Source organism: Archocentrus centrarchus, chromosome 4, assembly GCF_007364275.1.
Source record: "Archocentrus centrarchus isolate MPI-CPG fArcCen1 chromosome 4, fArcCen1, whole genome shotgun sequence".
Lineage (NCBI taxonomy): Eukaryota > Metazoa > Chordata > Actinopteri > Cichliformes > Cichlidae > Archocentrus > Archocentrus centrarchus.
This window is the reverse complement of record NC_044349.1, coordinates 26,759,062-26,783,607: the sequence shown is the minus strand read 5'-3', so window position 1 is coordinate 26,783,607 and position 24,546 is coordinate 26,759,062. Positions and strand designations below refer to the sequence as shown.

The following is a 24,546-nucleotide window of genomic DNA, read 5'->3' as shown; positions in this document are numbered from 1 at the left end:
TGTGTTCAGTGACTTTGATGGATATTTCCAAGACCTACATTTTCAGGCTTTAACCAGACAGATTCACACCCCCCGCCTTATAACAAACACCACGGGAACAACTCACTTTACTTGATGACAACCACACACTGATCCCCCTCCACTCCTGCAGGGGTCAGCCTTGTATCAGAGGGCTGATTAGAGGATTGTGAACTCTGTCCTGTTGCTCTTCTTCTCCATTCATGTCATTTCACTAAGGATGTAAGCTTGCCCTCTCAGACATGTCTCCAACATTAGCTTCATCAAAGCCCAGGGCTGAGTTTGGACAGTTGGACCTGGTGATGGGTGATGAGGTTGGGCATGAGTCAGAGGGAATAAGTGGCATTCAGTTACCAGAGATGTCTGAGAAGAGTAAGAAGAGTAAGTAAGTACAGTGATCTGCTCAGGGCATTTGAGCTTTACATTTGATCCTTCATCACACAGCTATACTGTAATACTAACACCTATGATTCTTTTAAAATACATCCAAGCACCTATAAAAACAAATAAAAAAAAACAAAGTGGATTTGAAATCACACAAGGTCCTAATTTACTTACATAACTATACAAGAAAGGAATTGTGCAACACTGCCCTGTTTGTTCACAAGTATCTGTCAGTGTGTGTATGTGTGTGTATGAATGTGTGCAATGAAAGGAAGCGTGATGAGATAAAGGTGATCCTGATTTGTGTGTTAGCTGATTTGTGAGGAGGAAGAGAAGGATGTTACATGAGCACATCGATGCCTCTAAAGAGCACAGAAGCAGGGTGGAGTGGATAAATATGCTCTGATGATACTACAGGTTGATAAAACGGAATTCCATCAAATTGTCACTCAATGATATTCATCTAATGCAAATCACAAGTGTAAAAGAAGTCCACATTAAGGGAAACGTCTGGTAAATTTCTATAATTTTACTAAGAAATCTGTTTTCCACAAAACAAAACAAAAAAAAAAAGTCACAAAATGACAAAGGGGAGAAAAAAGTAAATGGATTCCACTTCTGGGGTTTACAAATGTCTGTGTAAAATTTCATGACAACCCACTTGCTGAGATATTTCCATCTGTATCTCTGAGCTACACTGCTGCACTGGCTACATGCTCCTTTATTAAAATGAACATGGACACTAATCTATTTTTACTCAGTCCCACATATTTCATCCTGATGCCTTATGCACTTACGAGAGCACGGATGTTTAGTATCCCACGGCTGAAATCAGTCTCAATGAAATTCACAATATATTCGTTTTTTTTTTTTTTTGCTTTAAAAAAAACTACGTGGCCCAGCTGTTTAGGGAAATGATTGCATATGTGTTTAATTTATAAAGATTTATGCCTTTAGTAAGAATCATGCGACTTGGGATTGAACGCCACAGATGAAGTTTAAAAACAGGAATATTAAGACATTGCTGAGTTTTGATCTTTTCACTGGATTTAACAATAAATGAATAAATAAAATAAAATAAAATATTCTTTAAATATATTTGGGAGGTTGGTATATGTGTGTTACTCAAGCTCCGTGTTTACCAGAGGCCTGGGAGGTTGAGGGTTCTGCACAATATCTTAATTGTTGTTAGGGCTGCACAGACCTCTGGTGTTGTGGCTGGAATCTGCTGGAGCTGCTCTTCCAGTTTGGGGGTTACGGCTCATAATGCTCCTATTACCACTGAGACCATTTTGAATGTTACCATCAACATCTGCTCCAGTTGTTCCCTGGAGTAGTGACAACTGTTTTTGAATCCTGGTCATGGTGTGCATCCAGCAAGTGTCTCCAGTTTACAGTGCTACCCAACCCTACCTTTGAACATGAGTGAAAGACATACAGCTAATGCCATATCAGCTCAGACGTTGCCCAGCAACAAGGATAAATCAGATAAATGGACTGGTACTTATATAGCACTTTTCTACTGTAACTGATCACTCAGCGCACTTTTTATAACAAGCCTTGTCTAACATTTGCACTCACACACACACACACACACACACACACACTCACACTCCAATGGATGCATCAGGATCAACTCAGGGTTGATCCCAAGGATACTTTGACATACAGACTGGAGAAGCTGGTGAGCGAACCACCGACCTTCTGTTGGGTAAACGACCCCGCTTTACCTCCTGAGCCACAGTTAGCCCACATGTTGGGAACCCATGAACACAATGACTAGTGAGGTATTTAAATACCTGCACAATCATGCACAAAGATTCACTGTTTAAATGGTTAATTATGTGTCAATTTTTCAAATTTCAAATTATAAGGTCAGCATATGTGCAGCTAAACGCCTGTGAGCCAAAATCTCAGCCTTCTGAAGGTTGTAAATACTCAGTTTCATTTGTTTTTCTACTCTTGGCTCCTTATAATGTCACTGGGAGCCAATACTCATAATATGGCCATCTCAGGCACACTGCTGTGGCTGTGAGCGCACAAGCCTCACACGTCTGCTATTCAAACCCGTTTATGAGAGACAGCCAGTAAAAGTTGTTTTAAAGGGAGGGGGAAGGGGACTGAAATTGATTTTTTTTTTCAGGAGCTGCACCAAAGCAGAGTGAAATATAAATGAGGAACCCTTTGAACTGTGAAACACTCAAATATGTTAATGTAATATAGAATTATGTTAACTTGGTAAATGCTCCCTGGACAGCACTGTACATAAAGATATGATTTTGACCTTTTTTGCAGATTGGTCCTTTTTATGACCATGCTGAGCCATTATAGGCTGTAAATAAAATGTAATGTCCACATGTTCTGTCTCTTTATGCTTAATCTTCTCCAGCCATAGCAACCAGTACAGAGGCAGTCTGTGTGACTGATGGATGACTGTACTCTTGGCTTAGTTACATTAAAGTGATGGACTTGGACATAACCTGAAAATAAAGAGCCTCAGCCTTACAGCCTGAGAGATGGGGCAAGATGGGAGAAGAGTTACAACTACACCGAGCCACAAAAAGAGAAAGGCAGAGTGGAGTTATGGCTATACGCTGAAGAAAAGTCTCAGGAAAGAGCTCAGCATGAACTGAGTCTATTCTGCTGTTACAAAAAAAACAAAAAAAAAACATTTCTCTTGTCATTATTTAGTCAAGCGATTTCTCCAAAGAAAAAAAAAAAGACGTGAAGTGCTGCATCTGTAGCAAAGGTGAGTGACACCTCTAATGGTAGAGGCGGTCCTCTCCTCAGGTTGGGGATCAGACGGCCTGTCTGGCATTTGACAGCTGACACTGAACACAGCCTTATTAAAAAATAAAGATTCGCTCACGCACTCCATACAGGCGCACTGCCACAAAGGCGGGGAACATCCACGCAGACAAGCATGATACAAACCACATGCTGCACTCACATGACCATATAGGCAAGACATCAAATGTCATGTAGCCTAGACACCACATTCTCCCAACTCACGCGCACACGTGCAAGAACATGGATGTACACAAGGCCCTCTGGAAGCTGACACCATTTTGAGCAGTCAGAGAGGAAAGTCACATTAATGATTCTGATCGCCAGGCTTTACCAAGGTAGTTATCTGCGAACACGATCCAGCGGGGCCATTTAGACAGAAACCCATGACAGAGGGAGCAGACAGGCCGGGAGAAACCGACACTGATCAAACAGGCTCATTTTTCTCCGGGCTGCTCTGGACTCGGTGGAGCTTTACTTCAATAATGATACATCAGACTGGAGATAGATAACCATGCTGGACCACAACAGCTCTGAAATGAAAGGATGTAGGTGTCAGAGCTGTACTATTTTACAGCTTGTTATCTGTGTGAACTCTTATTGTGAAGCAGAGCCCGCTTGTCTCCTATTGCCACAAGTTACTCGACTGATTTTTGCTTTCTTAGGAAAATATCATCTTAAAGGGCTTTTTTTTTTTTTTTTCATTTTCTGTCTTTGCAATTATCCAACAACCCTTTGATCATTTATTCACCTCCAGCCACTCGGAGCAGTCCTGACTCCTGGTTGGAAACCACAACATAAAGAGAATAAACAGGCATTTGTAAATATGCTTTCTTGGACGATGCAAATTTTCAGATGAATGACACTCAACATATTTCTCAGATGGAGCTTTGAAAACAGGCTGAAAACAATGGGAAACCACACAAAAAAAAGACAGTTACAGTGCTTGTAAAGTAAGATTAAATTATGATTATGATTTATGCTTGTCTAATTAACTGGCAACTAAAAATTTACATTTAACCAGATGATCTGTGGTATGATCTTATCTAACACTTGAAGCCAAAGATATTTTACAGTATGTTCAGGTTTCCAATATATTTAAAAAAAAAAAAAAAAAACAAGATGAAGGCTCTTTATTGATTGTAATAAAAGTTCAACCAGAGATTTTCTAAAGAGAAAAACTCCCACTCTGTCAGCCTCTGGTTTCATGGGCGTGATTATGAGACAGGCCAAAATGAATGAGGTGTATCCCAAAATGTTCACAGCAGGCCAAATTAAATCCATTTAAGATTTTTGATGGGTTCAAGGTTCAATACTTTATTGCCATGTCGACATTATTGATAGCAATTTGTTTCAGTAGGGCCTCACGCCCTACTGAAGAAACACTCACTCAGTGTGATACAATAGAATAAATACCTGAATAAAAACAATAGAATAATACATAGAATAAAGAATCCAGACCATAAAACAGAATAAATACTAAAATAGTAATACTAAAACTCCTGAAAGGGTTTGGCAGCATCAAAGTGAAAAAAAAAATCATATATAATTATTGCAGAATTATTGCATATTAAACAGGTCAAGCTGTTTTACTTAAAATATTTGCAAAGTGTTGAGGAGCAAAGTGTTCAGCCTGTGGGTATGTACTGTTTCAGAATCTGGTTGTTTTTGTGTTGATGCTTCTTAGTCTTTACTGTGAGAGGAGAAAGTTAAAAAGACAGTTAGCTGGGTGGGAAGGGTCCTTTAAAATCAACAGGCTCATCTTGTGCAACCTGTTCTTATAAACTTCAGCAACATCCGGGACTTCACACCCAGTAATTTTGGATGCAGCCTGCACCACCATGTTCAGCCACCTCTCCTCCTCTGCAGACACATTCCCAAACCAGACAGATAGAGGAAAAGTAAGGATGCTTTCCACAGCTCCTCAATAAAACTGTAGCAAGCCCCTGCTGGACACGCCACACATTTTTGTTTTTTTGTTTCTAAGCTGTTTTAAAAAGAACAGTCTCTGATGGGGTCACTTTATGCTCCTCACTTCATGATTTCAGATCTGAGGTGCCAGAGAATTTCAAGCGGCTTCCTTATATAGTAGCAGTCCCCTTTAACAAACACTGCCAGCTACTTCTTATACACACACATTTAAGCTTCTGTTGTGATTTAACTATGCTGCTAACTGGTATCATCAAGTGAGGAAATCCTGACCTAAACCCTTAACCTATGAACTGACACATTAGCACAATGGTGTTGTTTTATGGGTGAAACTGGCTTCTCTGTAAGAAAAATTAAAGGACATTAATATTGCTTCATTTGAATTTAGAGATATGGGTTAACTGATATATTTGTGTAAAATCAAATACAAATTTTTTTAAAACTAGAAGCAGGTGTAAATAAGATGTAAATAATGATTTTATACATTCAGTCCAGTTAATTGAGGACTATTTAGCAAGGGTGATTTAGATGAACTGCAGCCACATTCACCTCACTGGAACGGATGAAGTCCACAGATCTGCTCTGCTGCTACTCAAAGACAAATGACCTCTATGTGACCCCTTAAAGAAAGAGGCTTGAAATGCATCTTTGACCTCATTAATCTGACTTCAATGCTTTTTTTTTTTTTTACTTATTTATTCACATTTCTGACACCTGTTAGGACATATTCCACAACTTTGCATTGCACCCTTTTCTCATTCATCTTCCATTTAAAAGTTAACTTTTGAATGACACTAATGGGAGACGGCAGTCAACATCCGGTCAACTTCCTTCCAAGTGTAAGACAGAAAAACGTGACGTTTGTGGATGTGGATAAGTGAGTATGTGACTTCACTGACTTACCAAATTAAAATCTGACTATGCCAAAAAATAAAAAATAAAAAATTAATAACTAAGCACACACAATCCAATTTGAATGCATTATGTTGTCAACAAGCCGCTGGGGGAGAAATTAGCCAGTGGACCACATGAGATAAGGCCTGTTAAATTTGTGCATGGCTAAGAGGCTGCTGCTGCTTTCAGACAAGATTATGATTGAATTTTTTTTTTTTTTTAATGCGCACACACACAAACACACGGACACGAAGACAGGGACACGCACCTTTCTCCTTTTTCTTTGAGTTTCCCTGGCCGGTCGGACGGTTTGTTCTCTGGACGTCTGGTTTTCTAAAGAGGGCATCACCTGCTGACGTCATCATTACAAATTACCCATAGCCAACACACATATACACACACCCCAAACGGGAGTTTTGTGTGTGCAGAGCTGCAGTATACGCGCGGATGGAGAGTCAGGAAGGGAGGGCGCGCAGAGCGAGAGAGCATCACTACAGCGCAGCAGTGAGCCACAGTCACACAGAGCTGTGCCAGCGCAGTGAAAGGACGCACTTTCCATTGCACTACAGAGGTAAAAAAACACGACTTGTCTACTGGACAGTGGCGCACATCACTCAGACAAACACAATCAAGGACACATGTGAGCGGAGTGCGTCTCCACTGAGAAGATTTCGGGGGGTCTGCGTCCAGGATTCAGGAATTTTGCGTAAGTCATGGTATTTGTTTGGAAACTAAAAGAGCAATGCTCTCAGCTGGAGTCGACTAATTCACAAAGATGAGATCAAGAGGGGGTGATCGACAACATTCAGTGGTTCTGTGGTCTCCTCATGTGGGACAAAGTCCGATAAGCTGCACAAGTCTTACCCACAGAGCGATAAGCGGTCACCTTCTGAAATGATGTCTGGTGGCGACGTGCGTGGTGCGCCAGCGTGCGTGTGAATGACTGACTGATAGCCTTTCTGAGAAGAAGAAAAAGAGAGCCTGGATATAAACAGCAGCCAGGATTTCAGGCAGCGACAGTCAGACACTCAGCGCAGCCATATCGCCCCTCTGCCAGCTACTCACACCCATGCAGGATGCCCGGAGAGCACCGGAGAGTCCTGGTCCAGCTCAGCCCGAGTTCATGACGCTCTGGGCGGCCTCGTCATGCGTCTCTTGCCTGAGCCCAGTGCCCAGTCCCTCCGACTCCTCTTCCTCTTTATCTTCGTGATGGGGGTGGCCCCTTCACCGGCTCTCACTGCCGGTTGCCCTGACAGATGCGTGTGCGACGATCAGCTGGTGGTCCAGTGCGCTGGCCAGGATCTTACCCAATTCCCCAATGACCTGCCCCTAGCCACCCGGCAGCTCATCATCTCGAACAACCGCATCGGGGACCTACCTGCGCTGCAGCTCAACTACCTTTCCGATCTGGTCTATCTGGATTGTAGCAACAACTCACTGACAGAAATCTCCGAGTCCACCTTCGGAAACTTGAGGAAACTCGCTTATCTGGACTTGTCATTCAACAACCTGCTGCAGATCGAGGACCGGACTTTCGGGCCCCTAGCGTCTCTGGTGATGCTCCGGCTGACGGATAACCCGAGTTTGGGGGAGATCCACCCGGATGCCTTCGCAGAGAACATGGCTCTGCAGGTGCTCGATGTGAGTCGGAACAACCTGACGGTCCTCAACATCAGCAGCCTGATCGCCCTGCCTGCTCTGAGATCTCTGGGGCTCAGCGGCAACCCCTGGAAGTGCGATTGTGACACAGAGGACCTCTGCCTTTGGGTGCAGATTGAGGGATACAAGTTCCAAGGTGAGGGTGGTTGTCTGTATGCACACAGGGTCATTTGGGGTCATTTTAAACAGTCAAAAAAAAAAGAAAAGAAAAAAAGAAAGAAAGATAATTTACTTTCAGATTATGTTTAAACACTTGTATTACTGACAGCAAAGAATAATGTTTCCTTTGCTAAAATTTGGTCCACACAGACATGTGTCAACTCTGTTCCTTTTCCAAGCAACAATCCTTTGCCAGGTGATCCCTGCATGTCTGACTGTGCTTTCCTGGCAAATAAACATTTCTTTTTAAGATCTTGAGCCAAAGATGCTCCAAAGTCTTATCATTTGTTACTGTCACATCATCTCATTTAGATAATGAGCAGGTTCTTGGTTGATTTAGTTCCTGATTGTGGGACACTTATTGCACTGTTGCTCTCCTTTTATTCTGAAATGTATACACACATATTTCCACCCACACCCAGGACCACCAATAACCGGACGTCTGACTTTCTCTTAGAGGACGAGCTCAGTCGATCTTTGCTCGTCAAGGTTAATTAAGTTTAACTGCAGGTGAACTGGGTTATCTCTTGTGACAATGTGACAACTGCTGTCTTACAGCTGGTGTTCATCCCATCAGTGTCACCGCATTGTTTATCTGAAGCCTGAAGGCAGAGATAATGCTAAGAGGATGATTGTGTCCTTTTGTACCTGTACACACACGCACACACACGCACACACACACACACACACACACACACACACACGCACACACACACACACACACACACACACACACACACACACACACACACACACACACACGCACGCACACACACACACACACACACGCACGCACACACACACACACACACACACACACACACACAAGCAAAGTGTGTTCACATTGCTGTATCTGTTGGCCCTTTAGTCCAGATGGTTAATGATGGTGCTCTAAAAAATTGGCCTCCTATGTCCTACTAAGGACATCATGTACATGTGTGAAGAGTGTGTATTTGTCTGTGAGAGACAGTGACTCACCCCACTTAGTGTGGAAGCTAGAGGTTAAGGGAGACCCTCAGGCCAGGACCCATGGGAAACTTGAGTATTAAGGGACAAGGAGCTTGAGAGGAGGGCCGCTTGAAGACAGCAAGTACCCAAAGTTGTTATCCACAAGACAATCAGAGCAAATCTTCTGGCAGAAGAGTGTCTGAATTGTAAGTGACACAATCCAACGTACACAGCTGAGCTACTCTGCATTAAAGACACTCACACCTGTAACAGCTAATAATTAGTAAATGACAGTTATTGTCATCAGATTACTCTATGAAAGTTAGAAATGTGATCAGTGGACTCTGGACTTTATTCACTGAGGAACACATATCACACACCCGCCATCACTCAGGCTGACAAATCAAGTACGCACACAGCACTCATAAACAAACATGTAACCAGTTCAACGAAGTGAATGGGGTCAAATGAGCATGTGTGTGTGTTAGCACATGTAGTTGTGTTTCTGTGGTCATGAATGCCTTCTGATCTGACTGCAGGGCTGTGAGTCTGAAGTACAGAGACTCCAGCTGTCGCTACCTTTCAGTGTGAATATGAATCAGGTGCACGCAAGTGTGCATGCTCGTGAGAGTTCATCTTCACACAAACAATAACTAATCCAGGACTGTTTCATATTGCTGCTGTTGATGTTCAAGTACCTGGATTATCAGCAAAATTTAGTTTGCTTTGATTGTTTTTGTGTTTCTGTTGCAGGCATTGTGCCTTTTCTAGGTATTTACACAACTGCCCTTTTAAGAAAGTCACTCAAATTGTCGTTTTGTTTGTGCTGGTTATGTGTCACTGACAAAGGTTGACATGACTTTACTCTGGCAGCCATAAAAAGAGAGACAACAAGAGAGAGACAGAGTGACTGAGGAAAGGGACACAAAGACAGAGTGGATGTGTTTCTTTAGCAAAGTCATGAAAAGAGCAAAAAAGGCAGAATGTGATGAGCCTGAGGTACACGCAGTCAGGTTTTACGTTTGGATTTCATAAATTTCATCGTGTCTTGAACTGGCCAGGACAGACTTTCACAGTCTAAACAAAATCAATCTGTGAGAGAGAACTGCCATTGCCAAAAAAAAGGAAATTATATATATATATATATATATATATATATATATATATATATATATATATATATATATATACTGTATATCAGTGACGTGCGGTGAGGGTCGTGACTGGTGAGGCACTGACGTCATCACATCAGATTTACAAACATATAGCTTATTCACCATTTGATTGGCAACAGTTGTTTTGTTTAACATTAACATAGTCTGAAGCAAACCTTTTAGCTCCGGTGTTGGTCTTCCTTTAATTATTATCTTCTGCTTCGATTGAAAGTCCAGTTTAGAAAATTCTTTCAGTTGAGTTATGTAATCTTCCATGCTGAACATAAGGCCAAGCAACAGGAAAAACTAACTGGCCTTGCTAACTGTTTATGGTAGCTTGCCGCCGAGGAGTCGTAGAGTCCCTGGGATCACCAGCGCCCCCTACCATGAGGCACGAGAACTGCGTGCCTCACCTAGTGTCTCTTCGCAGCAGTTTCATGATCGCTCAACACAAGAATGCATTACACACACATACAGTTGTTAATGAAAAAAACAACAAAAAAAAACTGTGCATTATATACACCAGCTAAAATATGGAAATTTAGTTCATATAGTAAAAGTGTTAGAACATTTTAATAGCCACATGCAAAGGGAAAGTAATCCGGTCTCACTGCATAGCATGCCAGCACAGTTAGTAGTCATTGGCAATGACTATACTGAGCCGCACCACGGATTGCGCAATCCGTGGTGCGGCTCGCCGGGCTGGTGCCTCACCGTTCGTCTCTTAGTATTTGACCGGCAAATGCGAAAATTCAGCGATTTTGAAAAAACTAATCTAAAAATGGTGTAGTTAAATGGAAAAGAACTTTAAAATACAAATCACTGAATGAATATAACCATTTAATTTATTTTTTAATTTTATATTTCCACGATGACAGGTGAGGCCGTGCCTCACCTGCCTCCCCTGACTGCACGTCACTGCTGTATATATATATATATATATAGAGAGAGAGAGAGAGTGAGTCTAAAATTGAACAAGAGAGAAGTGAAAATATACCTTTAGCTAATCACATATTATATTTACAGTGTAAATTGAAGGAGTGGCAGGGGGAGAACTGGAAGGAAGAAGACCAACAATGCCACCTGGAGAATTGCACCCCAGGAAATATTAATCTAATAAACCTTAATTATGTCACCAATTGGTAGTTAAAGCACACAGACTCATTACTGGCAAGGCAGAAGGGTGACAGATTAATTTCAACAGTAATTTTAACTCGTTCCTGGGGTTTTGTTTGGGTTTTAACTTTTCTTTTTTTGTTGCAGCTCCAGTTTTATTTTTGACATTGATTTGTCAAATAAACAATTTTAATAAAATGAATCTGTTATACCTCTGCTTTGCCTGTGCTTTTACTACCAATTGGTAACTATTACACTCACTGGCCACTTTACCAGGCACACCTTGCTAGTGCTGGGTTGAACCCCCTTTTGTCTGTGTTTTGTCAAATTTTTGGGACACAGATTCAACAAGGTGCTGGAATTCATCTGAGGCTTTGGTCCATATTGACACACTAGCAACACACAGTTGCTGCATAATGTGAATCTCCCATTCCGCCACATCCCAAAGGTGCTCTACTGGATTGAGAGCTGCTAACTGTGGAGGTTATTGGAGTACCATAAGCTTATTGTCATGTTCAAGAAACCAGTTTGAGATCATTTGAACTTTGTAATGTATTTTGCTGGAAGCAGCCATCAAAAGATGGATGCACTGTGGTTATAAAGGGATGGAGATGGTCAGCAACAGCACTCAGGACTGCTATAGCAGTGAAATGATGCTCAGGTGTTACTAAGGGAGACAAAGTGTGCCAAGAAAATATCCCCCGGACAATTACAGCAGCAGCAGCCTGATAGGTTGATCCAAAGTAGGACAGATTCATGCTTTCATGTTGTTTACACTAAATTCTGACTCTAACTAAATGTCACAGCAGAAACTGAAAGTCATCAGACCAGACAAAGTTTTTCCAGTCTTCTGCTGTCCACTTTTGGTGAGCCCATGTGAATTGTTGCCTCAGTTTCCTGTTCCTACTTGACAGGAGTGCTACCTGGTGTGTTCCTCTGCTGATATAGCCAATCTGCTTCCAGTTTTGATGTGCTGTGCATTCAGAGATGCTCTCTTTGCATACAAGTAGTTGTTGGAGTTACTGTTGCCTTCCTATCAACAAAAGTCTGGCCATTCTCCTCTGACCTCTGGCATCAACGAGGTATTTTCACCCAGAGAACTGCTGCTCACACAACCATTCTCTGTAAACCCCAGAGATGGTTGTGTGGGAAAACCCCAGTAGATCAGCAGTTTCTGAAATACTCAGACCAACAACCATGCTACATTCAAAGTCACTTGAGCCACCTCTCTTCCCCCTTCTGATGCTCGATCTGAACTTCAACAAGTCCTCTTGGCCATGTCTTCAAGCCTAGACGCATTGAGTTGCTGCCATGTAATTGCCGATTAGGTATTTGCATTAGCAATCAGTTGAACGGGTGTTCCTAATGAAGTGGCTGGCGAGTGTAATTTTTATGAAATGATTGCTGTTTCATTTCCAGCTGCAGCAGTGAGCTTTAACGTAGGACAACAGAACAAACTGGAGTCTTTAGCAGGCAGAGAGCCTGATATTTCCCATCAGGTGAAAAAGCATGTAACGCCACATGGATGTGCAAAGAGGCGTTTGTTTGCTAATATGTTAGCCACATCCACTTAACAAAGCCATTTCTTTGGAAAGAAAGAAATAATAATTATAATAATTAGTTACTTTGTTGCATCATGCACATAAAACGCTGTAGTGTGGAGACATTTATCAGTCTTGGATTTAATTTCTTACATTAAAAGCAAACTTCTCACAGAATAATAATAACTCATTCACTTTGTCGCACTTCACAGTGTGTCTGGGTGCAGATGATTTGGTGTTTTTGGGGACATGTGCTGTCTAATGATGCTTTGAATCATATGTCAAAGCAGCTGATGTCAAAGCTCCACAATTTGCATGAAGGGCTTGCTTATTACCTCCATCAAGGGGGAAATGTGCTTGGTTTGGTTTGTCTGTTTGTTTGTTAGCAGGATTTTCCAAAAGATTATGGATGAATTTGCCGCTCTGAAGAAAATATCACAGACTGAGATGAATCCAAATGTGCTTCTGGATCCAAGGACTTAATTCAATCTTCAGCCTTGGTGGAGGTGTGCTGTCTCAGACTACTCTTGTTTGTAATGACAATACATCAAAGAGAAAAACACATTTTCTGTAAGATGTTTATATGATATTGTCTATCCCATAATGTGTTTGGAAACTCTGGCTTACCTGTCATCCTCTCACCTCTTTTCTGTATTATCAGTTCTCAGCACACAGGGAATGTACCTTCTCTTGTCATAACAACATTTCAGCTTGCTAAATGACTTGTTGTACTCACTGTATGGTGATATTTGACAAGTGTCTCAGCTAAATACACAGACTCTGAGTGGCCTGTCCTGCTTTCGGGCTGGCAGAGTTTGTGTTGTTGTGGCTCCAGAAAGTATTTTCTGGCTGCTCGTCAGCGCCCTGGACAGCTCAGAGCCCAAAGGCAAAGAGCCAAGGCAGGGGGCCACGCATGGGGCAAGAGTTAAATATTCATAAAAAGAGAAAGACAAACAGAGGTCAGCTGGTTCAAAGATGTCAGAGTGAAAGAAGGATGTTAGGTTTCACAGAAATTGCACCTGATTTTGCCTTCAATGAAAGGGAATCTTAAATTACTTGAGAAATTAGATGAGATGAGAAGAGGGACCAACTAAAGGAACGCAGGAAAAGAAGAGAGGACAAAATGAGAAAGGACAGGAAGGGATACTAAATTGGACAAAGAGATTAAAATGGAGTTTGGGTACCGCAAGGAGAAATAAAAACAAATAAATAAATAAAACAGACAGACTCTCGAGGACATACCAATCATCTGTGCCCCAGATCTGTCACTCAAACCCATTAAAACATTCATTATGACAAGGAGGCATCGATTCAATTTAATACAGGTAGATGATGCATTATTTATCAGCTGGAACCGTTCCTCAGACCCATCTGGTGCAGAGAAGCATATCAAATTCAACTGGTCTCCCGCTTTAGTGTAGCCTCTATGCATTTTCATGTCTCTGTGCATTTTACTCTGTGAGCTCCAAACTAGGATTGATGTGATGCTTGTGTGGGCGTGTTTGTGATGTGATCACCTGAGGCACGGAGGGGAGCTAGCACAGGTGTGTGTGAGCTCTTGTGCATGACTGTGTGTACATGCTGTATGTATGTATGTGCATGCGTGTGTGTGGGGCAAACCAAGCATGAAAGCCAAGAGACTGAAATTGGAAAAGAGAGCGGAGAGTGTGAAGATGACAGCGCAAAATTCAGAGAAATAGGATGTAGAAGATGAGGGAAATGGGGCTGAAGAGGAGACATGAGGGGAGAACAAATGCAAACGTGCTAGAGAGGGAATGAAAAGTGGAAGGTGATAAAGAGAGGGACACTGATAAAAGGGGCTGATAGAGGAAAGAGGAGAGAGAGGGAGCTGCTGCTATCTGACCTTCACTCTCTCTCCCTCTCTCTTTACTCATCCCATGCCAGAGGAAGAAGGGATCATATGGAGAAATGATGGATAGGAGGATGGTGGTAATCTGACTAATGCCATATTTGAGAAGAGTGTGAAGGCGTGTGTTATTCAGCCCTAGTGGATGTGATGGAGAAAAGGTCAACTATTCTTAGTCTTCTTTGCCTTCCCCAGTATGATGCATTTAGCTGGCTAAACGGTGAGATATTCAAGCTTCGCTGCGAGGGGAGGGCCCCCAGCATGTCTTATGTTGTATTTTGTAGGCTTGTGATTAGTACAGTTGGAGAAATTTGGAGATCAAAATATATCTAGGCATTTTAGGTGAACTTGTAAGACGTGAGTTTCAAGTTTTTTAATGTGTGTTTTTGTGTAACTGTTCCACACTTCATTTTTAATATTTTCCTTCCAAAAAGTCAGACTATCTTAACAGTTCTCCAAGCTTTCTGAGGGTCTCAAAGTTTTTCTTTGGGAATTCACTGTTTTTCTCTCATTTTCAATCCAGTCCTTGTACCTGACCAATTTCAGAGAAATGTTTTTCTTTTTCTTCCTTTTTTCTGACCTATGAATCATTCAAGCATAAAAAAGGCACCTAACTCATGGGATGAACCAGTGTTGTGTCTACACAAAACAGACAACTTAGCAAAGAAACAGTTTTAAATTGTATCTTCAGGCACTTTGTTACCAGCAGTCTGTTGCACAAACACATAATTTGTTCCCATTTCTTTAGCTGAATACTGAAAATGCCCAAGATAACACAGTTTGAAATTCATGAAATAGTACTTTTCGCCAATAAGGTGATTCCCAAAGAGCTACTAGCTAAAAACTTGGCATAGCTCAAAAAAATTGAGGAAACCGGACAAGTGGAAGACAAAAGAAGAAGTGGCAGACCTATAAAAAAAAAAACTACAGCAGATGGACAGTATCTGAAAAAATATATGAAAAAATCCAGCAAAAACCTGACACAGAACCTGAGAGATGCATCTGACCCTTCATTTCATACAACTACTGTTTACTGAAACCTCATCAGAAATGATCTCAGTAGAAGGGTGGTTGTCAAGAAGCCATTCTTAGGGAGCGAGGAGAAAAGGCTGAGGTTTGCCAGCTTAAATTTACTTACAGCGTACATTCCCGTAAAATACATGTAATTACACATAATCACTGGGTACTGACAGCTTTAGTCATGGGCCATATTATAAAGTGTTTACCCAAGTTTCAATAAATTGCTACACCTATTTCTCTTCACACACACATGAGGCACACATGCCTCATAAGAAATGAGGGGTGGCTCAAGACTTCAAGAACATATTACGTCTTGTTTATAACTCACAGAAAAATCTGATATCGCCATGTTCCTGTAATATCACGTATGGAAAAAAAAAATACACAGGGAGAAAGTTTGTCTTCACTAAAAACAGAAACAAAAGGTTTTTATTGACTGAAAATCAAAAATAAGGTCACTACAGCTAAAAAGAATAGTGTGACTTTTACTTTTGGGACACCTCTGAGTTGCAAATCTGGGCATCACAACAAGACTGGTGAGTTGCAGTGGTGGTGCAATGTTATTATCATAATGTAAGAACAGCACCAACATGGTGATATCAGATCGATTGTACTGCAAAACCCAAAAAAAATCATTTTCAACAACACTTTACTAACCTTAGTTTTCCGGAGCCTTTTGATCCACAAATCTTCTTCTTCATGATCTACCTCCACCTGGAGGTCAGAGGTCATATGTATAGTACAGAAGAATAGCATGTTAGAGACATATCAGCAGTGTAGCTAAAGGCTTCAGTGAAGGTGTCTGGTTGAATAGTGGTCTCCTTACAAGCTTCCATACACAAAAACATCTAAAACAGACTTCAAGAGCAGCTTAAAGTTCATTCTCTGTGATTGAAGGTATTAGAGGATGCTTGTATCTACAGCTTCCACATGTACAAGACCAAAACTATACTAATTACCATACGCACTGGCGCAATTAATCTGCTTATAAATAGCTCTGCTCCTGTTTCACAGGATGGCCTCTCTGCCCCTGCAGTGTAATACCTCAAACATCTGATCATATATGTGTGCGTAGTGTGAACATACTGAAATAAAACCTGCATCTGAATGTCCTTTAAGCTGCAGGCATCTCTTCTTTTTTTGTGCATTCATAGTGCATTCTGAAAAAAAAAAAAAAACAGTTGTTATTGCACTGCTCATTGCTCTTTTATGTGAGTGAGCATCACAGAGGAGGGAATGAGTTAGAGTGAAGTTCATATACGAGTCAACAGCGTTTTTGAGCAGCATCTCATCCCCACATTAGCAACACCTCCTGGGAGGCAATGAGCCCGTTTTCCTGTCAGTTGCTCAGCCTGGAGACTACTCAGCTGATGATTCGACACGGGGACTGTGTCACCCAGTTGCAGCGACTGACACTCACACACACTTGTAATGTTTGATTGCAAACGCACGTGCACACAGATACACTGCCATTCACGCTCACTGGATTGCTTAATTGTTCGTTCCCTTTTGAATAAAATGGGAAGTTTTTGTTCCCATTCACAATTCCTGGAAAGCTCTGCCCCATCTGAGGCTTTTAGAGAAGTGCTTTCTCATATCTTGAGTGTGTGTGTCTTTGTATCTACCTGTCTGTGTAAATAAGTAAGGTGTTACTTGATTGACTGCTGGTGTTTATTTCTCTCAGTAGTATTTCTGTCCTTGTAAGTGCTGGCCTGGAGTGTGTCACTGAGCTGCAGGGCTTTGTGTCCAGTCATTAGCACACTGACATGACTGCTCATCACAGTTTTGGTAATATTACAGTAACATGGTGACATCATGGAATGCACACCAGAAATAACTGAGTAATAGGCATGAGAAAACAGGTAGATGACCACCACGCTGTTACCAACTACAATATCACAGAATCTAAGGGCAGGCCAAGATGAAACATGTCTGGTTCAGGTCACACTAAATCATAATAAGTGTGCACACCTTGCTGTATCCCTCTCATGCTGCAGGATTTTTCCAGCTAGTGCTTGTTTAAGGTGGTGAAATGAGGACCCTGCAGTGCAGGGTGCATGCAAAATGTCAATTTTTTGAGGTTGCAGTAACTGTCCTGAAACTGCTGGAATTAGACTGTACTCAAACTCCTCTGCAGGAACAAAAAAGATATCCACACATCTCTTTATCTCTATGCTCCACTCTCTCTCTGAGCCTTCCTCACACACATGCACATACACACTGCATAACCTGAAAATGCCCCCTGGTTTAGCTCTTGGGGTATTTATCTCATTTTGCAGAATTGTATTTTTGAGTGCTGCATATACTGAGAAGTTTGTGAGTTTTAATGAGACAATGAACAGGATAACTGCAGAGGTAAACGTAAAGAAGGGCACACTTTAGCCCAAGTTGGCAAGTAACAAACTTTGAATCTGGATGAATCTAATTTATATACATTTAAAAGATAAGTTTTCCAAAAAAAAAAAAAAAAAAGTGTGTTTAAAATAAAACAGCACCTGTATAAAAATGGGTTAGCTCAAACGAAATATTATAATTGGACATATAATGAAATAGTGTCTTCAGTTTAGACAGGGGTTTGAACTGGAGAGAATTACTGGGGCTAAAATACTAGCGTATTAACATCTCAGCAGCATTCAATAAAAAGTTGCAAAGTATATCTCATTAAGGGCAATATTTAGTGAAAAATAGCGACTGTGAAAAATAGGGACAGCTACTGAAAATGTCAAGTGCGTTCTGCCAGAGTGATGGCTGAGTGATGGGATGAGTGAGAAAACAGTGAGTGACAAGGAAACAGACGGTGAAGAGAGACTGAACGCAGAGTGAATCATCCAGGCTGCCACCTTTTCCTGTATTCTCCAGTAATACTCACATTATTTTTCTCTTATCTAGGATTGGAAGCAGCAGTGAATTAGCTCTGAAGTGTAGCCACAAGTGTTCAGGAAAAATTAATTTGCACTCAGAAATTCAAATGTTTGACGACAAAGAAACAATATTACCTGTTAGTTTAACCGCTTTGTGTACCTGCTGTCATGGTTTCTTTTATAATCTGGATCTATTACTGTTGATTCCTGTTACTGCCTGTTTTATTCTAAAATTTATTTCCTCATTTGCCCCCCCCCCCACCTGTGATTTATTATTCCCCTCTCCCCGTGTGTGTTCAGCCATTCCTCATTCTTCTCGTGTTCATCTCCCGCCTGCCTCTCATCTCTTTGGGGATCCCCTGTGTTTTTATTTATTTATTTATTTTATTTATAATGTTCCAATCGCTGGACCATCTCTGCTCAAATCTGCATTGATTTTTGTTGTCATGTTCTTCCATAACTCCCATTAAAGTTGCTTTTGATTTCTGATTAACACCTTTGCTGTTTTATGTCAAGCTTTGGGTCTGCTTTTGACAGAAGCCCTTCCACATAACACCTGCACAGTTCACACTGAACTTGTTACAGCCTAAACCTGCTCACTTCAGTTTAAATACAACAGACTACACTCACTGACCACTTTACATCCACGAATCATCATCCATCCAAATTAGACTGAGATCTGGTGAATGTGGAGGCCGTTTGACTACGGTGAACTCACTGTCATGTTCAAGAAACCAGTTTGAGATGATTCCATCTGGTATTAATGACCATGCCATGTTCATGTTTCATGTTCACTTACATCATCTTTCTTCCCCATTCTGATGCTCGGGTTGAACTTCATCCTTACCGTGTTTACATGCCTACTTGCTGCCATGTGATTGGCTGATTAGCCATAACAAGCATCTGAGGAGGTGTAAATAATGAAGTGGCTGATGAGTGAATGTGACAGCTGAGTACCGCTGCATTAAAATTAGAAATTAAAAAAAAAAAAAAAAATGGAGTAACTGTTTTATAAGCACTTTATATGTCTTGTGCTAGAATTAACTCATTAAGCTCCTATGTTTACTCAATTTAATGAAATGCAGTACAGTTTTCTTTTGTATAATGCCAGTTCATAACAGCTGTCTCAGGGCACTTTGCATTTTAAGTGAAAGACTAAAAATTGCCTGACATTTATGAAAAAAAAAAGTCCTCAGTCTGATTATTCTTAAGTTCATATCCAGAGGTGGCAAAAGTACTGACATTCTGTACTTAAGTAGAAGTACAAGTACTTATGTTAAAAAATACTTTAGTAAAAGTCGAAGTACTGGTTCAACTTCTCTACTTAAGTAAAAGTAAAAAAGTACAGGCTCTGAAATGTACTCAAAGTAAGAAAGTAAAAGTAGTTCTTTGGAGGATGTTTCTACCTGCTATTTTTGTGTAAAACAAACCGAACCTCATTATATATTATTGTAATAACATAAAATAATATTACATGAGAATACAAATGTTATTCCAATCTAAATTTTAATCCTAATGAATGCACTCAGCTTGAAACTGTTATGTAGGACACAAACTGTGAAAGGGAATTTAAACACAGCTCTGTTCTCTGTGTCCTCCATAGTAGAGGGTGACTGTGCCTCCACCTAAACACCAACATGAGGATACTCAGGGGTTACAGTGGGATTCAGAAGCTGGAGGAACCCTAAGATCAGCAGTGGCTCTGCATGGGGAGAAGAATCACAAATTTCTATTGTGAGCTGCAGTAAATGATGTTGGTGTGCAGGCTGTGATCAGCTGACCTGCTGCTGCTGCTGCTCTGAGGTTTACTGCTCTGTGTGGATGAACTGAACTCACAAAGATGTAACCCAGTATTTCACAGCTATCTGAGCTGATCTCCATCCCCTACACTGACAGCATACAGGCTGTAGAAATGCTGGATTCAGTGATCTCAGCATCAGCAGCTTTGATTCAGACTCATCTCTGCTGCACTGATGTAACCTGTAACTCTGACCATGAATACAAACACTGTGCACCAACACAGAGCTTTACTGTAAATACAGTACAACAAGCTAACCTATTTATTACACACTAAACTGCAGTATTTTCATACAATCTTTGAATTACACAAAGTCAGCATACTTCAGTTTGTTTTCCAGTCCTTACCTTTAATTCTAACCTCTCTTCTTCCTCTCCTGTCCTCTTTCTCCATCTCTGAGTGAACCTCTCTCTCTTTGCTCTCCCTGAAATACAGCAGCTCTTCTTTTAGCTAGCAGACACACTGTGTGACAAACTGCACACACTTTGTGTGTTTGCTGATATTTGTTGAGCATTTAGAAACGTTGCATTTACCTGACACACGTTACTCCCTTCATGCTCGCTCCTCTTCAGTAGCGCTAATTAAGCTGTTTATGTGCCGCAGCGCAACTTACGGACTCGGTCCGGCCCGATTATAGCGCTATAAATGATACATTAATTATATGGGTTTGCGTATTTAATCCCTTTGTACGAGATCAGCCCCGGTGATGGAGGATACACCAGTACGATTGTCTCTTATGTGTTATTATTCCTCCGTTTAGGCTCAGATCGTTTGATGTTTGACGGCGCACTGACCGGAAATGCAAACTTCTCTCTGACGTGTTAAAAAGTAACGAGTCTGTTTGAAAATGTAAGAAGTAGAAAGTACAGATACTTGTGTAAAAATGTAGGGAGTAAAAGTAAAAAGTAGTCAGAAAAATAGATACTTAAGTAAAGTACAGATACCTGAAAAATCTACTTAAGTACAGTAACGAAGTATTTGTACTTCGTTACTTCCCACCTCTGTTCATATCTAACACTAAATGACAGTAAGATGGCTGATAAACTATGCATCATGTTTCCATACCTGTGTTGTTTTAAAGTCAAAGAGTTTTCTTTTGAGGGATTATTTTAGTGTGCGACTATGTTCTTGTTTGCTCACTTTGCTCAGGTACATGCGGCAGTACAAGTGGAGCACACTCAATCAGTAACCTGACTTTCATCACGCTTTAGAGAAGCGCAGGCACCAGCAGCATGCAGCCAAGAACTGTGACCAGAGTTTGAATTGTTACAAGACACATGAAACAGTGACAAATGAGACCCAAATACCCTGAGGGACCTGTATGCTGCTGTGTGTCTGTTCAGCCCCTGATTGTACCTCACTGTTCCAGGACCCAGTTATGAATGTTACATTGCAAGAGGGAAAAGAAAACAATCTCACTGCACATATGCAGGAAAGCAAATCCTCACACCTGGCTTGAGGCGAGATTGGCAAGGTAATGAGACTTAGCGGATCAGCTAGCCAGTCCAGACCATGAGAAACAGCGAAAGGAGATGACAGAGAGACAGCCGCAGAAAAGCAAAGAAAATGAGGAGAAATAACAACAAAGACACATAAGGAAATGAAATGTAATTCAATTTCTCCAACATATTTAAACAAAATAAGGTAAAATGCATAAAAGATCACTGTTGGGCATGTAAAAATAATTTAAAAAAACAGAAAAACTCCCCACAGAGGGGCCATAGTGTTCTGGTGCATGATTCATTTTAACAATGCAAAAGAGTCTTGTTCTCTTAGTGGAGAACAATCATTGAAGAGCCAATAAAGTCTTGTCTGGCTGTGTTAAAAGAGCCCTGTCCCTGGTTTCTCCAGGGCTTTCTGGTTACTAGTTTCCACAAAAGAGAACCATAAAAGAATTTCTACATTAAACTCAGGAAAGTGCCTGTTTCACTTTCACGTTTCCAGCAGTAAATGTCATCCGCAGGTCCAATTTTGCCTGCGACGGGCTGGTGACCTGTACGGGGTGCACCCTGCCTCTCGCCCTATGTTAACAGGGAAAATCTCTGTGTGTCCTTTTTCCGAGTGATAGTTAAAAATTAGGAAGAAAAAGTGTTACGTATATCTGTGGGTTCATCCAAACTGTACAACTCTGACCACCCGTTTTACGATGTTAAACACTCAATGACCTCATACTCTCTGTCCTCATATGGACATGAACAACTGTAAGAAAAAATCACAGCTCTTATGCAACTAAAGAACATCAATCCATCACTCGATGGATCGAGCAGACATGACACAACAGCATCAGCACGACTTTTCTTCTGTATTGATCAAAAACATTATAAAACTACTGCATATATTTATATATATTGCGAAAGTTCTTTCTAGGACCTTTTTTCAAAACACCCAATTTGCTAAATGACTGCACTTTTCTAACTACCAGACTCGTGGTAACCTGTCTCGTGGTTATCTTGGGCAGAATAAAACACTTAAGGTTTGAGGTTCATTTGGGTGCGCAAAACAATCTTTTTCCAACAGAGACCTTCCAGTTCTTCTACTTGCCAGGGATTTGCTGTTCCTGCAAATCCCTGGCAAGTAGTCTGAGAAGTATAGATCATATCCGATCCTTCTTCTCCCATTGCTCATTTCCATGTTCAGACCTTTGGGTTCATTGGTAGATGACTGCAGTTTAATTAGCACCGTTAACAGCAATAATCCATCAGAGGAATGGACTGCCAGAGACCTCTCTCATCTCCCGTCTATCTGGTGCTTCCCATTTAGTGTGTGCGCACATTCTTTCTCTGTGCATTTGTTTGCATTTTTCTTCATCCGTCCTTGTTTTGTGCCGTTATCTTTCCTCTCAGTTCTCCCTCTGCTCCCATTTTTAAAAGTGCCGTCTCAGTTTGCCTGTCTATCTCTTCTGTGGCTCTCTCATCTCTCTCGTTTTTCCCAGCTTGGAAAGAAAGAAAGAAAAACAGAAAGAAATAAAAAAAAACAACTCCTGCCCTTTCTGTAGAGTACAAATGCAACTAAGCATGCAGGGAGGGTGGGAGTGAAGGAGCATGGGAATTAGCAGTTCTACTGAAGTCGGATGAACTGATAGGAAACAGCACATACTGTATTCAGCTCTCTTCTTGTTTCTGATTACACTATTAGACGTATGCAGAGCGAGCCTCCCTCCCCTCCACCCTTTCTCTTGTTAGCGCTACATTCATATTAATTGATATACATGAGGGTACTGTATATGCTAATGCTGCAAAGTCATTGTAGCAGAATAAACTTGTGCAGGAGAGTAGGACAAGTACAGAATCTGTCTGGCTTCAGTAGTTTAGCCTAACCTTTGACTTCTCTTTTGAATGTCAAATGCCATTAATAAACCTTTTACTGTTTTAAAAGTGCTCTTTGTGCCAGTGTTTCTGCCTTTCTGTGTGGTCTACAGTTACCCCGGCCGATTATCATGTTTCCCATTATGAGCAGCAGATGTTTTGTCAGAGAAAACACTCATCTCCTTATCTTTTTGCTACTGCGCAGTGATTTGTTGGTGTATAATGATGTATTTATGTGTCCCAGGCTTGCAGTCAAGTCTCGTCACCTTTCTTACCATATGTGTGTGTGAGTATGTGTGCAGCATAATAACGTTACCATGCCCTAGACACTAAAGACCCACATTACCCAGAGGAAATCTATAGTTTCTCTCGGGATCTTTTATCACTAAGGTTATCACTGCATTTTTAAAAGCTGTTTGGTTCCTGGCTTTTGATGTTTGCACACCTTTTTCTCCACGTAATTAAATTTTTTTCCCCCTTTTCTCTCCTGATACGCTGCCCTTCATCCTCAACCACACATTGATTATTCTCTGCCACTGCTTTCTTTTATATGTCTTTCCTCATGAATCTCCTCTCTTATTACTCCTCTGCTCTTTCTCTTCTTTCTTCATCTTACTCTCCTTCACCTACAGATGAGGGCCAGACAGTTTGCCACAACCCCCCAGAGCTGGCTGGCCAGCGGTTGGCGGAGGTTGGCATGCAGTTGCGAGCAGATTGCCACCAAGGCCTGGGCTACTGGGACTACCTCTTCTTCATCGCCATCGGCTTTGTCATCTTCTCGGCCGGCACAGTGTCGGCCTGGGTGATGGGCGTGCTCATGGTGCTGTACGAACGCTACAGCAAGCGGAAGAGTGAGGAACTGGACAGTGATGATGAGGACGAAAGGGGAGGAATGGGTGGAAGTGGGGGAGGCGGAGGAGGCGGAGGAGGGGGGAACCAGGGGAATGGGGATCTGAGCAAGCCTGGAATGCAGGTGTGACAGACTGATGTGAAACAACATGGGAAGAGGAAGAGAGAAAAGTGAGAGGAGCAACTTGAAGTGATGAGAGGAGTCTGAGACCAAAGGCTCTGCTATGAACTAAGATCTGCCTGTCTCTCTTTGTTAC

General features: G+C 41.4%; 1 protein-coding gene across 1 annotated transcript; it reads left to right on the top strand.

The window, feature by feature from the left end:
• Positions 1 to 7,063: 7,063 nt before the first annotated feature.
• lrrc52 (leucine rich repeat containing 52) lies at positions 7,064 to 24,419 on the top strand. Its single transcript, XM_030728247.1, has 2 exons — positions 7,064 to 7,807; positions 24,073 to 24,419. Exons 1-2 carry the CDS (start codon positions 7,159 to 7,161, stop codon positions 24,417 to 24,419), a joined length of 996 nt encoding a protein of 331 aa, XP_030584107.1. The 5' UTR covers positions 7,064 to 7,158.
• The last annotated feature ends 127 nt before the right edge of the window (positions 24,420 to 24,546 follow it).